The sequence below is a fragment of the Trichechus manatus genome, unplaced genomic scaffold, assembly GCF_000243295.1.
Source record: "Trichechus manatus latirostris isolate Lorelei unplaced genomic scaffold, TriManLat1.0 scaffold00221, whole genome shotgun sequence".
In the NCBI taxonomy this organism is placed as follows: Eukaryota; Metazoa; Chordata; class Mammalia; order Sirenia; family Trichechidae; genus Trichechus; species Trichechus manatus.
The window spans coordinates 1,064,743-1,076,407 of NW_004444157.1; the positions used below are offsets into that span (position 1 = coordinate 1,064,743).

The following is an 11,665-nucleotide window of genomic DNA, read 5'->3' on the forward strand; positions in this document are numbered from 1 at the left end:
ATACAGATAAATAGATAAATAGATGTTGGTGAGAGTATATATAGATACTTCTCCCCCATCAATCGATCACGCAAAAAAATTACAAAGGTTAGATCATAGATCATCGAGTCAATTCCAATACGTATCTATCCAATAGTAAACAAAATGATAAAGGTTGGTGGACAATTCTCAGTCCCAGTCAGTTTTCCCACAGGCTTCCCGCAGCCTACCAGCTCTCTGGAAGGTAAATTATGCATCTGAAGAAGGCAGATCACCCCGGATTTCCTCCTAGACCCAGACCTTCAGAAAAGATGGGACTACCGTACACCTGTTTTCAGAGAAATAGAAATTAGGAAAGATCTTGATGGAATGGGCAAATCCATTCAGGCTAGGTGCACCCAAGGGACAAACCAAGCAAATTAAAGTGGAGCAAGAAGGGGGGATGAACACACATTCATCAACTTCTAATGGTTATGAACTTGGTAACGATGCATTAGTGCATTATTACCACATGTTTAAGGAGGCTTGGTGGTGCAACAAGGAGCCCCGGTGGTGCAGTGGTTAAACGCTCGGCTGCTAACCGAAAGGTCTGGGGTTTGAACCCACCAGATGCTCCTTGGAAACCCTATGGGGCAGTTCTGCTCTGTCTTATAGGGTCACTATGAGTCTGAATTGACTTGAGGGCAATTTGGCTGGGCCCTTATTCCAAGTATTGTGTGGTTGTCCTCCATTTTGTGATCGTAATTTTATGTTAAAGAGGATTAAGGTGGGATTGTAACACCACCCTTACTCAGGTCACATCCCTGATCCAATGTAAAGGGAGTTTCCCTAGGGTGTGGCCTGCACCACCTTTTATCTCTCAAGAGATAAAAGGAAAGGGAAGCAAGCAGAGAAGGGGGACCTCATACCACCAAGAAGGCAGTGCCAGGAGCAGAGCGTGTCTTTTGGACCCACGGTCCCCGCGCAGAGAAGCTCCTAGTCCGGGGGAACATTGATGAGAAGGCCGACAGAGAGAGAAAGCCTTCTCCTGGAGCTGACACCCTGAATTTGGACTTTTAGCCTACTTTACTGTAAGGAAATAAACTTCTCTTTGTTAAAACCATCCACTTGTGGTATTTCTGTTATAGCAGCACTAGATGACTAAGACAGGAACCATAAGTCAAACCATCAGCACCTTCACTTTCACTAATGTTTAAATTGGTCATCCCCATTAGATATTGACAAATGGTTGATTTTGAAATCCCGCATTCACAATGCAACCTTCCTTTCCTGCAATCTAAATGAAAGAAGACAACCATGCTCAAAAGTTAGGTAACAGAGTAACTGAAGTAAGACAATATATACATTTTAATGGAGTAGTTGAGGATTTGTTTTCCTCATTAAAAGTTGCATTTGAATCAAAGGACAAGGCACAAAGTTTAAGACTGAATGGGGCTTATTTGTGTGACAACTCCCTACTTTCCCTGCCCCCTTTGGTCTTCCTTCCTTTTTCCTGCGTTCTTTCACCTGGAATGCCTTCCACCCTTCTTTCTACCTACTTTAGTTCTATGCTTCCCTCAAGGTTCAGTTTAATGAATTTTTCCACAGAGCTAAATATATTTAATGTAAAGAATTATTTTTTATTGAGAGTATGCCCCTATCCTTCTTTTCTATGAAAATATGCTTCCTTATATAAAATAGTAGTAGGTAGTTTTTAAAAACTGTCTTCATTTGGCAAAAAAAAAAAAAAAAAAGGTTGGCTATTTTGTGTTTTCCTTCTTTAAAAGATCTGGGAACAACTTGTCTAGAATACAGAGAAAAGAGAAGAGATAGCAGGAAAGAACACTGTGTGGCAGCTAGTAAATTGATACAAATTGAACAAGTTAAGCGCTATATTTTCTACGGGGGCATTGGCGGGAGTGCTCAACTCTTGTTTGGGAGTCAGGGAAGGCTTCATAGAGGAGGTGACCTTTGAGCTGGACCTTTTAGGATTAGCAGGGAAGAAATGGCAGGGCATTCCAAGCAGAGCGCATAATACCAGCGAAAACACAGAGCACAAAAGAGCCCCACGTGTCTGGCAGCTCTGAGTAGCCAAGTGGCTGTAGCGTAGGGTTCTTGAGGTTAGGTGATGATGATGATGAAGCAGGGACTGTTCTTTTCCCCACTTGGCCCATTTTCCCTGTAAGAACTCATTGCACAGTGTTGGGCACACACACTGCAGGAGTTCAATAAATACCTTGTTGAACTGACACAGGGTGATCAAGTGTGCTGGGAACCAGGGCATCTGGATTCTTTCTCACGCACCCACAGTGTGACCTTGGTCAAGTCCCTTTTCTCAGGGCTTCGGCTTTCTGATTAGTAATTAGGCGCGGATGGGAAAGCGGAGAAGGAGGTTGGCTTGAATTGGCGAGCCCTTCCTGCGCCCCAAATCCCAGATTTGAGGCGTGTAGGGCGTGGAAAGGCGGGGCGGGTCGCTCTGGGCCGCGGCGGGCGGAGGGTTCAGTTCCTCCTCCGCTCCGGCAGGGGGCACGGGGTGCGGCTTCCCGCCGCCCTTCCCCTCCCGGCGGGTGCCCGGCGGACTGCAGCAGTCGCGAGCGGCCAGCGCAGTGGGCGGGGCGGGCCAGGCGGCGGCAGAGGCTGAGGCGGCGGAGGCGGCGGCGGTGACGATCGAGGCAGCTGCAGAGGCCACTGAGGCGCTGTGTGGGTGGCGTGCGGGCCGCAGTAGCCTTGAGCAGCCTCTTCGCGTGGCCCCGCACTCCCCGTGCAGCGGCGGGTCGCCGCGCTCAGCCGGCCAGTGAGCTGCAGCGAGCCCACCCCGGTGCGGCGGCAGCGACTGCGGACAGGTTAGATTGGGGGCAGGGACGAGCGCGGTAGCAGCCCGGGGCCAAAGAGAGAGCCTGAGCTAGGCCATCTCCAACCATGTCCGACGAGGCGTCGGCCACCACTTCGTACGAGAAGTTTCTAACCCCCGAGGAACCCTTCCCGCTTCTGGGACCTCCTCGCGGGGTGGGCACCTGCCTGAGCGAGGAGCCGGGCTGCCTGGACATCAGCGACTTCGGTTGCCAGCTGTCCTCCTGCCATCGCACCGACCCACTGCACCGTTTCCACACCAACAGGTACGAACCGCCGCTGAGGGCAGGGGTGGGTTTCCCACACCCCTGCCTCAAGCCTGAGAACTCCGGGTGGCCCCCGATCCCCGTCATCGGCTTCCATTCACCCCCTCCCCCACCGTTTCTCGACCAGCGCTCCTTCCCTGGCTCCGTTACTGGCCCTGGCCTGCTCCCCCTCCCTCTTTTCACCCTTGCCCTCCGATTTTTCTTTCGGCATTTTACCCTCGCCCTTTTCTCTATTCATCTTCTGGCTGTAGCGACTCCTCCCTTCCCTACTTCCTCCCTTTTCTCCCCCCACCCCGCCCCGGTCTGTACCCGGCAAATCCCAAACCCCCACCCTTGATTTTTAGATGCTGTCCTGTTTCCATCCGTTCTCAAAAGTTTAACCCCTTCCGTTTCCGGTGTGCTGTATGGTACATCTCGGTTGGATCAGAATCAATCCATGATCTTTTGAAAGGTGACTTTTAAAGCTAGAACCTTTCTTTTTCCAGTTTTCAACCTGTCTCACAGCCCTTTTTCCCTCACCCACCCACCCATCCCCGTTTTTTTAGTGGAGCCCTAGGAAACCAGACGATTCTTTTCTTTTTTTTTTTTCCTTTCCTCCTTTATGAATTTAGCGGTTTAGGCTCTACCAAAAGGTGTAAGCTTAAATCTGGAAAATTCTTCCATGTAGCACATCCCTTGGTTTGCTCCCCAGTAGGGGGGTGAGACCGAGGCTAGGATGGACTTGGTTATACAAATTTATTCAGAGGTGCAACTCTCCTCCTGACTGGTGTTATTGGAAGGTAGAGTGTTCTGGAGAATTCTCTCATGTCAGCATTTAAGTGCTAATGCTAAAGGTTGTGGGGGATTTGAAAATGTTTTAGACACAACCCCAGCCTGTTAATGTAGGTGGAGATTTGAGATATGTGCACAAAAGGCTGGGAGGTTTGAGAAAAGATGAAAAAATAATGGTGTGTGGAGGACAAGGGCAGGAGTTCAGCTATGGAGAATATTGGGGATCAATTAAGGATTCTAGTTATGATTCCTGATCCACATTTATGATGCGAGCATGAAGGCCTTTTGCATGTTTCCCTCTCTTCCACCCCCTAAATCAATCTATAGATATACTGAGCTCCTACCAGGTGCAAAAAAACCAAACCAAACCAAACCCGTCGCCGTCAAGTCGTTCCGACTCAAGGAATGTATAAAACATGATCCTTACCTAAAGAAAGTTATAGTCTGTGGAAACATGGTGTTAAATAATCACACAGATCATAAGTATAACACATTTCAAAAGGAAGTGGTAGTACATTTGTTACTGACTGTTCCAAATTCTCATTGTAAAAATGAGGAAACTGAGGCCTGGAGAGAAAAGGCTGAGTTGAAGGTCATGAAGCCTAGTCAGGCAAAGCCAAGACTACTCCTTTGGAGTCAGTGATGAAACTTGGAACAGAAGTAATGGCTCCAGTGTCACAAACAGTTGTTATAGTTTCTCAGACTAACAAAAACCTGTTTAACCCCTAATGTAACTGAAGTATATTCATGAACTCAAGTGTGCTAAGGGTTGTTTGCATTGAAAACTAATAGAAAATAAAACTTTTGCACGTATTTGGTATTTAAGTTTTGCAGCAGAGCCATCTCATACACAAGAAAGTTAAATGATTGCAGAATTAACCTGCTCTGATGATGAAGGCAAGGGAGTGGGGACAGAGATTGAGGGTAAGAACTGCCAAAACCAGTGGGAGTGATGGGGAGTGAAGCTATGATACAGTAACACGTTTCTTAGTTTGTTCCGTTCTTCCTCCTCCCTATTGTTTCCTTGTGTTTTTCTAGCCCTCTTTCTTAGAGGACATAGTCAGGTCAAGGTTGTTTGTCAAAGTGGGGCAGTGGGGGGGTTGGTGGTTCCTGTCAAGCCCCGGGTTTTCCAACTCAAGCATTATATTTTCCTAATTGCTATGTGCTTTTTTTTTTTTTTTTTTTAAATAACCTGTCTCTCCTACCCTACTTTTCACAAGGCCTGGAATGACAGTAGGGGGTCTGAGGGTCTAATGTATCTTAGTCCGTACCCTTTGCCGCAAAGCTCAAGGGGTTCAGAATTAGCAATACAGTTGGCCATCAGTTTCCGAGGGTTCTGCATCCATGGATTCTGCATCCATGGATTCAACCAACTGTGGATTGAAAATATTTGGAAAAAAATTTAGAAAAGTTCCAAAAGCAAAACTTGACTTTGCCGCGCGCGCCTAGCACTACGCTGAATCCACGCGAATGAAGTGATGTGTAGGCATACCCTGCTGTCGCCTCCTGCCATTTCACAAATCCTCAGTCTCTCTCCCGTACTCATAGTTTGAGCATTGTTTGCCTGGCATCTTGTTCATTCGCTACTTCTGTTGTGTGCACCCTTTGTTTCTATGAAAAAATGGCTCCTAAAAAGCAATTAAGTGGTCAAAGCAATCCCTCAAGGCTAACAGGGAGTGTAAAGTGCTCTCTCGACAAGAAAATAAAAATCTTAGATTTTTTGAAAAGTGGCATGTTGTTTGCTAAACTGGACCGAAGTGGTCCACAGAAAGGATTCCAGCATTTGCACAATAAAGCAGAAAGAAGCTGAAATTCATGGAAGTGTTAGTGCTGCCCCTACAATGGCAAAAAATGGTCTCTCGGGTTGGTGATAAAGTGCTTCCAAACATTGAGCGTTAAATGTAAGCATTAGCAACTATTTACATAGCATTTACATTGTATTAGGTATTATAGGTAATCTAGAGATGATTTAAAAGTGTACTGGAGGGGGAGGATGTTTGTAAGTTACATGCAAATACTACACCATTTTTTATAAGGGACTTGAGCATCCGAGGATTTTGTTATCTTGTGGGCGGGGCGGTCCTGGAACCCATTCTTCAGGAATACTGAGGGAGGACTGTACTTACAGCAGATGTTTCTGCCCTAAGCTAGCTTGCTTTTTTGTAGCTTTTTCCTTTTCTGGAGTGTTCTGCCTTCCTACCCCTCCTCATGATGGCATTCGAGAGGACTATACTTCCAGACATTTTCTTTCAGGGAGAAGCGAACAGCTAAATCGTTTATGTAGGCAGAGTTGATTTTAGGGAATTCTGTTATTTTGAAGTGGTAGGTGTTTTTTTTCTTCTTCACATCACATCATTCACCAATTCAAACAACAATTCAGAATCAGATCTCAATAGTTGAGTACTGAAATTCTGCTTTGGGTTTAGTCATTTAAAACAAATTTCTTTGAAAGGGAAAGCTTGTCAGCGGGTAAATATGATTTACCAGATTGACTTTGCCATTCAGTTTCCTTTATTTTGCTTCCTTCACGTTACCTGATAAGAAAACTTTGAAGGTTATTTCAACAGTGCCCTCAGTGAGGGCCTTATGATGATGACAATTTTGTGTTTGCTCATTTACCTGACTCTGGGCCACATTTGTGATCTCCATTAACGAAAAGAGTCATAGCACTATTACTTCTGGTCCAAGTGCCTTGAAAAAAGTAGGGTAGGAGAGGGGGAGGTTAAAAAAAAAGCTGATAGTAAGTAGGAAAAAATAATGCTTGAATTGGAAAAATTGAGGCTTGACAGTTTAATGCATGCAGTGTTCAAATTAGAGTCACGGAAGACTTAGGTTGGTTTGTCTCTAGTCTAGGTTCAATAGAAAATAAATTACATTGACACAGTCAGTTTCCTAAGAATTCACACTTTCCTAGGAGTGTCTTTAGGGATTTTATGACAGAGTTGGGTTTGTCTAGAATTGTGGGAAAATAAAAACAAATACAAAGAAATTTTAATAAGCCAAAAAACGTTAATAAATTTTTAAAAACATTTGTAATGCCAATATGAAATATGTAATGTTTAAAACACTTTCTTTGGTTTTGGAGACAGGATTTTTCTGATGCGAATGAGGCTCTCTCTTAGCACTTCCATCAGTTCCGCTTGTTTTGTACACTAACCATGTTAATCATTACAACCCCCACCACCACAAAAAAAAATGCCACTTAGCAAATTGAAACAATTTGTAATGATATTGGTAGATCCTATGATTAAATTATGAGATGAAGCAGGTTAATGTTAACTATCAGATGTGTTATTCTCATCACCTTTCAGGAGTGCATCAGTACCTTGACATTAAACGATTGTGAAAAGTGTGTGGGAGGACAGTGTCTTACTTTGTACACGCTATTGGCAAGATATGAAATGTACTATTGTATAAATCAGTTACTCAGTTATGTGATTTTAGATCCTCATTTTCTATCACCATTAACTAGAAAACCCCCAAGACTACTGTGTGCCTTTTCTACCACCCACAGTTTTCCAATCTAGATATAGAAGTTGGAGGTGCAGAAGAGCTGTGGGTTGCAGGTGGGAGAACCCTGTTCCACGAAGAAGGATAAGTAACAGAGGCAGGAGGAATTTGGGGACTTATTGAGACAAGTTGGGAATGAGATCAGCCTTTGGAGAAATATCCAGGCTAGAAACATGGATTTGGGAGTAATCAGAGCAAAAATTCCAGTAGCCTAATAGGAGTGGAGGAGTCCCTGGGTGGTGCAAACGGTTAAGCACTCTGCTACTAACTGAAAGGTTGGTGGTTGAGTCCACCCGGAAGTGCCTCAGAAGAAAGGCATGGCATGACGATCTGCTTCTGAAAGAGCACCTTTGCCGTCCAGTCAATTCCAACTAATAGTGAGCTTGTATGACAGAGTAGAACTGCCCATAGGATTTCCAAGGCAGTAATCTTTACAGAGGAGCTCTGGTGGCACAGTGGTTAAGAGCTCAGGCTGCTAACCAAAAGGTTGGCAGTTCGAATCCACCAGACACTCCTTGGAAACCCTATGGACAATGGGTGGGTTGGCTGATAAGCTTTACAAAAGCCAACTGCCACATCTTTCTCCCACAGAGCGGCTGGTGAGTTTGAACAATGGACCTTTCAGTTCACCGAGCACTTAACCACTGTGCCACCAGGGCTCCTTCCGAAAGAGCACAGCCATTGAACACCCTATGGAGCACAGTTCTACTCTGAAACACATGGGGTCGCCATGAGTTGGAACCGACTCGACAGCAACTGGTTTGATTCGGGTTTTTGAAATAGGAATGGAACCACAGGTTACAAGGGCTGAGAAGATACTTTTCAATAAATTTAGCGAGGAAAAGAAGGAGAAGGGTTATGGTGATAATTTGAGAGGGAAGTGAAGGTTTCTTCGTTTGCTTTTTGCTTTGTTTAGTTTTTCCTTTCCAAGAGTAGAGATTTTAGCACCTTAAAAGCAGCCCACAGGAAAGGGAGAAGTTGAAAATACGGGAGAGAGTGGGATGACAGGAGATGGAGAGGATGAGCTTAGAACTCCACATGTGAGGATTAATCTTTGAAATGAGATGGATTTTTTTCTTCCAAGACAATAGAGGGAGTAGGAAGGATGGGGAATGATCCCCAGACAATTGAGGTAGATGAGAGGAGAGAAAAAAAAAAAAAAAAAAACATAAAACCAAACCCATTGCCGTGGAGTCGATTCTGACTCATAGAGAGGAGAGTAGGGAACTTAAATGACTAGAGTAGGTGGTTGTATCATCTGCTCTAAGTTACTGGAGCCTGGTGGCCCATTGGACTCCAGAGGAGTAGCAGAGGTCTGGGTCGCTGTTTCGGGGATTCTTCAGGGAGTCAGTGATAATTAGCAGTGGTGATTGGGAGACTGTCCCCTGAGTATGAATGCATAGCATGGATTTGGAATGACTTTCATCAGCTTGACAGTATGACTTTATGCAACAGTGCTCAGTGGCTGAATTAGGGATTCTCATCCTGAAAGGTGACGGTTAGGTCCATCTGAGAGAGGAGGGGGCTGCAGAGGAATATACACATGGAATATATGCTTTTCTTAATTTTGACATTTAAATGGCTATTTACCAAAATACTGTGGAAAGTCCTTAGTCTGTACATTCTTGCTGAAAAGCCTTGTGGATAAATGTTCTTGACTTTTTTTTTAATTAAAATTTGAACAGTAAGTCTAGTTATTGAGTTAAACATCATTTTATTGGAATTATTTCTCAGCATTTTTCTTTTAAGTTTTTGGAGAAAGTCTCTTGAGAGTAATTTTATGGTTATAGCTAAGGTGGCTGTTAGGTGGCTTTCTCTTTTTTTTTTTTTTTAATAAACGTTTGTGTTTATTGGCACATTGTAACAGAGGACATAGCATAGAGCACCAGTATACAGTTTGCTGAATTTTCACAGATTGCCACACAAGGGTTCTAGAACCAGCCCAAGAGACCAAATTTACCAGCCCCACACCCCAGAGGCTGCCTTGGGCCCCTCAGTTACTATTCCCACCTTAGGGTGAGGCCAACCTGTAGCCTGACTTCTAATACCAGGGATTCATTTTGCTTAGTTTTGAAATTTATGTCAATGGAATCATTCAGTGTCTGCTTTCTTTCACTTAATACTACATTTCAGCACCTTTAAGTTTAAAAAACTTTAAACAACCCATTTAAATGATTTTTAAAATTAAGATAAGATGGAAGGATTAAAATGGAAAATTGTTCTGTCTCCCACTCCTTTCTCCAGTGTTAACAGTTTCTTGAGTGTCTTTGGAGAGAAATTTTAGGTGTAAACAAACCTTTACATATAGAAGAAAACTCATCAGGGGACTTGCTTTCTCAACATTTCCTAAGTTGGCTTACTTTCTCTCCATTCCTGTTACAATTGTTCAGTCCACTTTTTGAAAAGTACAGGGCTGTTACTTTGTAGAGTGTCCTTCAATTTGCCTTTGTCTTATGTTTCTTTATGGTTAGCGTCAGCATGTGTACTTTTGGCAGTGATATCACAGAGTTGTTATTGTGTCCTCCTTAATGTATCCTATGAGGAGGTACCGCATATCTGTTTGTGCCATTGCTGGTTAAGCAGATTTTGGTCTTCCAAGTTTCTCAATGGCAATTTTCCTTTTGTAATTAATAAGTACTCTGTGATGGGGATTTTTTTGAGACAATATCTTGTTCCTCATCGAACGCTCACTTAAAAGGTTTTAACACTCATTGATGATTTTTGCATGAATTGATGGTGATGATGATTTAAAACTGGTATGTATTATTTTTTTTTTCCACTTTCTTCCAGTTCTGCTGAACTCTAGAGCCAGGTGGGGTCAGGAGGGCTGTGGAGTGCCTCTTGCACATGCCTCGGCCACCTTAAGTTCTGTTACCATTTTCAGAAGGCTCAGTTTGCAGTCCCAGGGGAAGAAGACATTCCCAGGAAGAGTGAGAGACAGATTTGGGGCCCAGAGTGATGATATCATGTACACTGGATTTGTTTCTATGCTACCCATTCTGGATCCAGAGAAATACAGTTGCTAGTGTGGGTAATGTCATCTTGTGTAGGTTCTACACATTGAACTCTTTCGTCTTAGCTGTCTTGTTCCTGGTTTTGTCTTTGTTCTAGGGTCTCATCAGGTTCTTTTTTCATTTGAGCAAGTAATGTAGATCTTCAATTTCGAACCCAAATTTGGACCCTTGACTCTGGAATCCCAATTTCTTTAGCAAGTTGTTTTCTGGAATCAATCCCAGAGTAAGCATTGTTCTCAAATGCCTTCATGAGGGTGTGTAATTGAGAGTAGTTACAGTAGGTATGACAGTGCCTGGCTTGACTCCTTTCTTCAGGGTCATCTTGCCCAAGGTCTTCGCTTGATTCTAAGGCCTCCTCAGGTTTTGGCCTTTTCTGGAACGGGTGTCTGGCTCTTCGATTCTGAAACCAAATCTGGATTCTAGACTCTTCGATGTTGATTTCTAAAGCAAGTTTTTGTCTGGTAGCAAAATTTGGGTAGGGTTTGTGGTTGAATTTATTGATGAGAATTTTCAATTGCTCCCCTGTGAATTCCGTGCAATTGCGCCTGTGACTTCATTGCTACAATCTCGTTTTTGCCATTGCCATTGCCTGAGCTGAGGGAAACAGTGGGAGGAGTAGTTTGGGATATATGGAGTCTGAGATGGTGTTTAGAGAGTGCCCTTGTTGGGAGAGAATCCTGGTTTCCAAGGTCTGGTAGGTGGCTTTCTCTCAATGGAAGTAAGGGCTTTGTAAATTTCAGTAGTTCAGTGCACAGTGACGATGGACATTCATTACAAGTTTGAGACTGACGATAGTAAAAAAGAATCATACTTAAATTTTTACTTTAAAAACTCACTATAGAAAATTGTGGGCATATAAAGACCTATAAAGGCATAGATAACCACTCATGATCCCTTTGACCAAAGATAACAACTGTTAATATTTTGATGTTGCTCTAAAATGTTCTATGTCCTTATATAATTTTTTAAAATTAGGATCATCATATATATACACAATTTGTGACCAGTTTATTTGCAGTTATATTGTGTTATCCTTAGTCTGAAAATATGGTTTTTAATGATTATAAAATACAGACTTACTCAGATGTGTCATTTAATTATTCCCCATGTTTTGGGGAGCATTTATTTCCCCTTTTTGGCTATTTTATTTATTTTTTAATTTTTTTATTGTACTTTAGATGAAAGTTTACAGAACAAATAGTTTCTCATTAAACAGTACACATATTGTTTTATGACAATGGTAAGCAACCCCACGACATGTCAACACTGTCCCTTCTCAACCTTGGGTTCCCTATC

General features: G+C 43.2%; 1 protein-coding gene and 1 pseudogene across 1 annotated transcript in view; one reads left to right on the forward strand and one right to left on the reverse strand.

The window, feature by feature from the left end:
* Positions 1-2,566: 2,566 nt before the first annotated feature.
* FAM199X (family with sequence similarity 199, X-linked) overlaps positions 2,567-11,665 on the forward strand; it is a 33,123-nt gene continuing 24,024 nt past the window's right edge. Inside the window, exon 1 of the mRNA XM_004388911.1 lies at positions 2,567-3,074. Within this exon, the coding sequence (XP_004388968.1) occupies positions 2,878-3,074 (197 nt within the window). The 5' untranslated portion in view covers positions 2,567-2,877. The remainder of the gene's footprint in view (positions 3,075-11,665) is intronic.
* On the reverse strand, positions 9,851-11,258 carry LOC105756902 (double homeobox protein A-like; annotated as a pseudogene).